The 7917-nt window shown below is 44.7% G+C and overlaps 1 protein-coding gene across 1 annotated transcript; it reads left to right on the forward strand.

Annotated features, from left to right (window-relative positions):
• The first annotated feature begins 1540 nt into the window (after positions 1–1540).
• PXMP4 (peroxisomal membrane protein 4) lies at positions 1541–7573 on the forward strand. The gene is made up of 4 exons (XM_060230991.1): positions 1541–1795; positions 3683–3745; positions 4753–4951; positions 7229–7573. Exons 1-4 carry the CDS (start codon positions 1605–1607, stop codon positions 7490–7492), a joined length of 717 nt encoding a protein of 238 aa, XP_060086974.1. The 5' UTR covers positions 1541–1604; the 3' UTR covers positions 7493–7573.
• Positions 7574–7917: the final 344 nt, after the last annotated feature.

Below are 7917 nucleotides of genomic sequence, written 5' to 3' on the forward strand. Positions count from 1 at the left end.
AAATAAAATTTGGCAGATAATCCACTGGGAGGCACTCTAACCATGAAATCCAAAACATTACACCCTTTTAAAACTTAGTGTAAAACAGCAATATGCATATGGTGCTTGCTACCACCTCTGTAAGAACAAGACATTTCAAATTCACAAGTCAGATTGTCCACCTGCATATCTATGACTGATAGCAATATATTCTTTCCCAGAATATATATATTATAATTATATGGGCATAATGGCAGAATACAAGATAAGTAGATGCAATGGTCTAGGTCAGTGATTCCCTACCCTACCATATAAAGGAAGGGAAAAGGAAAGGTTTCCGACTCTGGGGTGACGTCACATCATGTTTTCACGGCAGATTTTTTATCGGGTGGTTTGCCATTGCCTTCTCCAGTCATCTACACTTTCCGCCCCAGCAAGCTGGATACTCATTTTACCGACCTTGGAAGGATGGAAGGCTGAGACAACCTTGAGTTGGCTACCTGAATCCAGCTTCCGCCGGAATCGAACCCAGGTCACGAGCAGAGAGTTCAGACCGCAGTATTGCAGCTTTACCACTCTGCGCCATATAAAAACCCTTATTCAAAATAGCAGTCTGCACAACCCACTAAGTAAGATAATAGCAATTAAATTCAAAATGGAAACAATCACACATTTATTCAAAATTCAAATAAAACTTTTTAGTTTAATTTATTATATAAAACTGATGCAGCCTCTTGTGCTACTCTGAGCCCCAGCTTTTCAAAGTCTGATTTTCATTTAGCAAGCAACTTAGACACACTTAGTAACTACTTCACTGTTCTGTAAATTCTCAAAGCAATGGATGGATTTGATGAACTGCTAACAGTTTTCCAATGGTCACTTAGCAGTAGTCTTAAATCACCATGTTTAGTAATCCACTCAGTTTTTTTGCTTGGTTAGACGTTGGATGACCAGCAGTAAAACCATGTTCCTTCCACCAAATATGGCCTTAAAAATGCAACAAGAAGCTTCTTAACAACTGTCCATAGTGAAGAATAGTGATTAAAAAAATTTCAGAAAAACAGCTCCCTTGCCTCTTAGCACCCCTCCAGGTAATCCTACTGTGCCCCAGGAAGCTGTACTGTCCACTTTGGGAACTGCTTCTCTAGGTGAAATATAAAGTATATTGAACCAGCACCATAGGTGTTAAACAGTACTGACTTTCTTTGACTACAGACCAGGCTTCCTAATTATTTTGAAGCTTTTTGCCAGAGGGAGGTCACAGTGGCAACCATTACAGGAAGATTACGGAAAGACTGAAGACCTAATTGTTGCATAATTTCTTCCTGCCCAATAAAAGGAGATTTCTTGCTCCTTTAAACTCAAGTTTAAACTCCTTTAAACTCAATCCACTATGTGTTTTTTTAAAAGGCTTGTTAAAAATACAAACTGCTGTGTGAATTGGGGGAGTAATAGCCATTGTCCTCAAATTGTACTTTGAGGGTGGATGGGAATGAAGCAATGGCACAGTCCCGTGTTGTTGGCGCATATTGCTAGCGAGAGGATGATGTGCTCTGCGTTCTCTGCTCGAGCAGGAGCGGAACTATTTTACGGGGAATCGCTTTCCATCCGGACGCGATTTCTCCATGCTCCGTCTCTATGTATTCTGTGCTCTAACTAAATCGCCTCTGCCGGCTGGTGTTGGAGCCTGTCACTGTGTAGCTATGAGCGCTGAAGCAATGTTGAAGACCTTGCTCTACACCATCAATTCCTTGTTGCAGGAGCAGAAATACAGGGCTGCACTGGCCGTCGTCAAGGGCTTCCGTAACGGAGCTGTGTAAGCCGGGACGGAGTTGAGGGGGTTCTGCCTCGCCCATCTGCATTCCCACCCTATCCCTTACCCTGCTTTGAGATTTAGGGGGCTTCCTTGCTATCAGGGCGGGAATTGAGCTAAGTGGTGTGGGCAACAACAGAAAGATAAGATGTCTTTCCCGCTTGAAGTTTGGATGGGGTGGTGGAATCAGGCTTCTGCATGTTGTAGCTGTACACTGACACCCTTCCAAATCTACTGAGTCTCTAGGACTGTACTACAAGATGGGGGGCTAGGAACATATGGTCGCTCAGATCCAGGCCCGTAGCTACGAGGGGGCCTGTGGGGACACAGCCCCCCCCGACTTCTGGAAGAGGCCCCCTGACTCTGGGGCCCCAACCAGCCCCTGGGGTCTCTGCCATGGCTCCAGGGCAGTGGAGAGGTTGCTTCTGGGGCGGGGAGGGGGAGCATAAGCAGTCCCAGCCTGCCTGAGTTAAAGGGCCCCCGATCAACTTTTCATGGGCCCTTTAACTTGAGAGGGCTGGGGGCCCCTTCTGCTGCCGCCGCACACGCTGTTTTGGGGGCAGAGAAGGGAGGGTTATGGTGGTGAGCTTGCCATAGCCCACCCTTCCCTGCCACCAGAACAGCGTGCAGACTGGCAGCAGTTGCGGTGAGTGGGAGGATGGCGGGGGGAGCGCCGTGGTGGTGGAGGGCGAGCAGAGCACGGTGGGTGGGGGTGAGCGAGCTGAGCGCCATGGAGACAGGTGGGGGCGAGCTGGGGGGCACTGGGGGGGTTGCCTGCCTAGGGCCTATTTGCCCTGGAGCTGCTCCTGGCAACAGAAGCAGCCCCCCACCCCGGTACTTTAAGGGCCCATGGATCAGCTGTTTCACAGGCCCTTAACTCCCGCGTGGGCCTGCTTCTGCTGCCAGTCCATGCTTTATTTTACTGATGGGGAAGAGAGGGTGGTGGTGAGCTCGCTGCAGTCCTCCGTTCCCTGCCACTAAAACAGCGTGTGGTTCGGCAGCAGAAGCAGTCCCCAGCCCCCCCCCCCCACGCATATTAAAGGGCCCGTGAAACAGCTGATCTGCTGGCCCTTTAACTTGCCTGGGGGCTGGGGACTACTTCTGCTCCCAGCCCGGAAGCAAGTTGGTTGTAGGGGAGGGGAGGGCGGTGGGAAGAAAGAGAGGCAGACAAAGAGGGACCCACTAGAGGGGAAAATGTAAAAATGTAAATACCCCCTCTTCCAAATTCTGGCTATGGCCCTGCTGAGATCTCTTTCTTCTGGCAAAAGTGAGGCTGGATCAGGTGCCTTCGTTTCTGTGCAGGAGAGCCAAGGTATTCTGCTGCAGGACGAACAGGCAGAGCTTGTTCTGTTGGTTACAGTGATTTATAATAGTGGAAGGTTCAAAAGCTAGTAAGGATGTTTATTCATCTTTAAAAGACCTGTATGTCGACTATCAGCTACTGTACCTTGGAAGATTTCAACTGACTTTTTGGAATATAGATTTGGCTAGTACATTCTAATTTGCAACCAGAAATGGAAGGAAAACCCAGCATCACTTGTGGGCTTTTTTGGTGCCTAGGCATAGAGCCTCAGTTTCATTTGTACCTTTAATAAATAACGCATCTAAAATCCATCCATTTTAAAGTTAGGTTGGCACAGGTCGACTTTGTTCCCTTTATGGAGACGGTTGCATGCAAGGCAAACTAGCTAGGTTGTATAATCTGTATGTTCAACTCCCACACATAGTGGAGGATGGTAGGTAATACTTGAGAATGTATTGTGCTTTATAAGCCAGAGGCTACAATCTCTTTTGGCTGCTTCATGGCTTATAAGGCAAATGAGTCAAACACTGGATTCAAAGGTAAAAGTTTGCATGTGTTTTATTACTTTGTTTCTTTTTCTGTGACAGGTATGGAGCAAAAATTCGTGCCCCCCATGCTTTGGTGATGACTTTTCTGTTCAAGAGTGGAAGGTACATTTCTAGGCATTTCTCTTTCTCAGCTACTTATATCATTGCTTTATAAAGTCATGAGATTTCATAAGTTCCAGCTCTTGCGCTTCTTAAAAAGCTATGTGAGCATATAAGACTCTGTTTCCACACAGTAGTGCCTATTTTCTGTGTAGTTTCCATTACTGCTGCAAACATGGAGACATTCACAGTGGCAACAAAGCATCCAGACAGAAATGTTCCCTATACTTCCATTGCCTCTGCCCTCTATGAATGCCAGCTGCGTAAAAAGAGTTAAAATCTCCCCCAGATTGTTCAAGTAGGACAACTGATAAAGCAACCCCGCCCCCCCCCCCCCCCCCAAAAAGATTTTATCTAAAAGCTTGGGGAAATAAAAACATTTTCACATGGTTTGTAATTTTGGCATGGGGAGTGAGTTCCACAATCTTAGTGCCACTGCAAGACAGACCTGTTTCTGGTGCAAACTCACTTTGTTTTAATCATAGCCAGGGGTTGGGACAAAGTAGAACCTCTGATGATGACCTTAACAAACAGGCAGGTTCCTATAGGATAAAGGTTTTTTTAAAAAAAACTTGAAAAGTCTTGGTGGCCAAGGGGAGGAGGGCAGCCTCTGTTGGGGGACTGCACCAAGGGAACTTCAGGGAAACCTGCCACATGGAAGTCCCATTGTCATTGTGCTTCATCTGCAGGTGTGCCAGCAGCAGGGAAGTCACAAAATCCTGTCCCTGTTTGGAAAACACCAGGGTCTCTGTAACTTGTACTGTACTTGCTAGCTGTCTTAGCCACTGTATTTTGAACTAGTTGAACCTTCTGAACCATCTTCCAGAACAGCCCCACCTACAGCATGTAGCAACAGGCCCATATGAATGTAAGCAGAGCATGGATAGATATGAATTCTCACTATGATTTCTTGAAGTGGATTGTGGGCAGTGGCTTGGCAATCAGTTTTTGACTGAACATGTTTTTGGGAAGGGAAGAATTATCTGCATTTTTTCATTTTCTTTCTTCAGCTTAAGGGAGAAGTTGAAAGCAATTGCCCAGGCAACGTACACACATTCTAGAAACCTGGCATATTTTGTATTTACATACAAGGGACTCAGAGCCCTACAGTCCCGAATACAGGGAAAGAAGATCCCATTCCACTCTTTCCTTGCAGCCTGTATCGGGGGCTGGTTAGTGTTTGGGGAAAATAATAATATCAACAGTCAGGTAAGCAACAAAGTCTGTGTGCTGACTAATCTGGGTTTGTACCAGTGAGATACATAAAGAACGTGAAGTGATGACAATCATGCTTGTTGCTCCATAGTGGTTCTCTTTTGTTGACTTTCTGTATAGGCAAAACTCTTAGGAGCACCAGTGTTAGCTACAGACCAGTTCTTTTGTAACTTCTACTCAATGAGGTGCTCCAGAAAATGATGAGAGGGAAAGAATAGTATTATGACAGTACAGAGTTTTCTGGACTCTTCCTTGCAGCCACACTCTGTGTTCCTTAAAACAGGTGAGGGAGCCCATGCATTCTCTGTGGTACATGCAATAAGCCTTATGCTGATTCATCTTAGTACATCCTGTAGAAATGCCAGCTGTAAAGAAGATGGTATGATGAGGAATAGTGCTAAGCCAAATGAGATCAGAATATCTAAACAAGTCAAATAAAGACCAAGATGTTACTTTTGGTGAAAATACAAAACACAACTTAGCCAGTACTGTGATATTGATTCTTTACCAGTCATAGGCCAATGAAACTCTATGAAGTATTTCTGTTGTTTGTTTCAGTCTTGCTTCCTATTCATTTCATTGGATGATCCCAAATTTGTGTTTTTGTATTAATGAGAATACTCTATAATATCTAAATTGCTCACAATAAAACCCCCCGAAACACTTGTGATGAGGATGATAGTGAGATGTGTGATTTCATGGAATCTGATAGATATGGCAATAAGAGCACTCTTATATAGCTGAGTTTTTGCACAGAATGAGGAGCCCCTTGGCACAACAGAAATTGGATGCAGGTAACTGGCTCCAGGTTGACTCAGCCTTCCATCCTTCCAAGGTCAGTAAAATAAGTACCCAGCTTGCTGGGGGTAAAGTGTAGATGACTGGGGAAGGCAATGGCAAATCGCCCCATTAAAAGTCTGCCATGAAAACGTCGTGATGCACTGTCACCCCAGAGTCGGAAACAACTGGTGCTTGCACAAGGGACTGCCTTTACCTTTTACCTTTACTTTTGCACAGAATGAAGAGCAACATTCTATTGGAAGCCTATCTTTTTACTAGAGTCCCCAAAGTGGTTCTAAGTGGCAGCATCCTATCTGTGTGCAATAGGTGCACATTATTCTCACATTATCCCCCATCACTGCAACTCCTTCTGCCCACCAGAAAGATCATTCCCAAAATCACAGAAATATCATTCCCATGATGGTTGGTGAGCTGTGGCAAGGAGCCATCAGGGTAAAGTGGTAAAGAGCAGCAGACTCGAATCTGGAGACCAGGGTTTGATTCCCCATTCCTCCCCATGAAGCCTGCTAGGTGACCTTGGGCCAGTCACTGTTCTCTCAGCCCCGCTTACCTCACAAGGTGACTGTTGTGGGGAGAGGAAGGAAAGGTGACTGTAAGCTGCATTGAGACTCCTTAAGATAAAGAAAAGCAGAGTATGAAAACCAACCCTTCTTCTAAGGAGGAACAAGGGGATGAAATCTGCCTCTCTTCTAAGCCGTGCATGCCAAATGGGTAGGAAGAGCAATGTCAACTGCTTGTTGTTCCTCCTCACTCCAGCTCACACAGCTCTTGCAGCTTGTCCTCCATGCAGGTCCCATGACCCTGGAACTGATCCCTAAAGGAGTCAGAGAGCACTGCAAAAATGCAAGAGAGCTACACCTTCCACACATTGTAAAATGCAGTACTTTAAAAAAGAACACTTTTCAATAAAACACAATCTATAACATACATGCACTCACGATAAAAGACACAGTTGGGGAACAGAGAGAACAGATTGAAAAGCAAAATTTAAAATCCTAATCTCATAAAAAAAGCATGCATAAACCAACCTGTTCCTACCTCAACAAATGCTTTTTACCAATGGGCAACATGAAAAAGGGGGGAAATATAGAAGGGCTCAGTTTGCGTGGAATCAGGAACAGACTGGACTCCAAGTAGGACTTGACTGTTCTTGCTGTCAGTATGGTAAAGCAGCAATTGAGAGGAAGTTGCTCACGTTGAAGGAAATGCATTTTGTAACAGATGTGACCTGTTGCTCAGCCCTCTTAAAATGCAAGCAGTGCAGCTGAAAGAGTACAAAATCATCCTATTATGGAGGACCCTCTCAGTCCTAAAAACTCTTTCCTCATGGAATAAAATGGGACTTATATCTCAGTAGACCTGTTTAGGATTCCTTCCATAGTGGTCTCTTATCATGAGGACTAGTTGAAATAATCATTCTTTTGGAATATGTTTCTTGTCTAATATGACTTCAACTCTTCCTCCATTTAGATAAACATGTACCTGTTGTCTCGTATCCTGTTTGGCCTGTCCCGACTTGCAGTGGAGAAAGGTTACATCCCACAGCCAAAACAAGATCCCTTTCCACTTTTTGCTGCCTTGGTCTGGGGCATTGTTCTGTGGCTCTTTGAGTATCACCGCCACACTCTACAGCCCTCTCTGCAGTCCTCCATGACCTACCTATATGATGACAGTAATGTTTGGCATGATGTTTCTGACTTTCTCATATATAACAAAAGATCTGCTAGCAAGTAGTCTTTGTAATGTGGCACATTCCAGCAGCACTGCTTAATTTTTTTTCCTGAACACACTTGACTAAAAATTTGTAGTCGTTAATATGGTTTGTAAATCTCTCCTTGTGTCCCAGCCTAAATATTCTAAAATCTGGTGGGTTTTGTGGGATAAATGTTAAGAAAGCCCATCTTGAAAGCTGTCATCTTGCAGTTTCTTATAAAGTCCCTGTTTTCTGCAAGGGAACTTTCCCACACTGACAGCCATGGGATTTCTTTGGGGTGGGAAAACAAGCTGTAAATTCACTGACCTGAAAAAGTTCAAACAGACTGAAAGAAAATACTGGATGTATTTTATATAACACACTGAAAATATTTTGTATAATGTTGGAAAACCCAATGATTTCGTTAACACTCCAAATGCATTGATATGCTAGACGCAGGGGTGGC

Source organism: Heteronotia binoei, chromosome 2 (assembly GCF_032191835.1).
Source record: "Heteronotia binoei isolate CCM8104 ecotype False Entrance Well chromosome 2, APGP_CSIRO_Hbin_v1, whole genome shotgun sequence".
Lineage (NCBI taxonomy): Eukaryota > Metazoa > Chordata > Lepidosauria > Squamata > Gekkonidae > Heteronotia > Heteronotia binoei.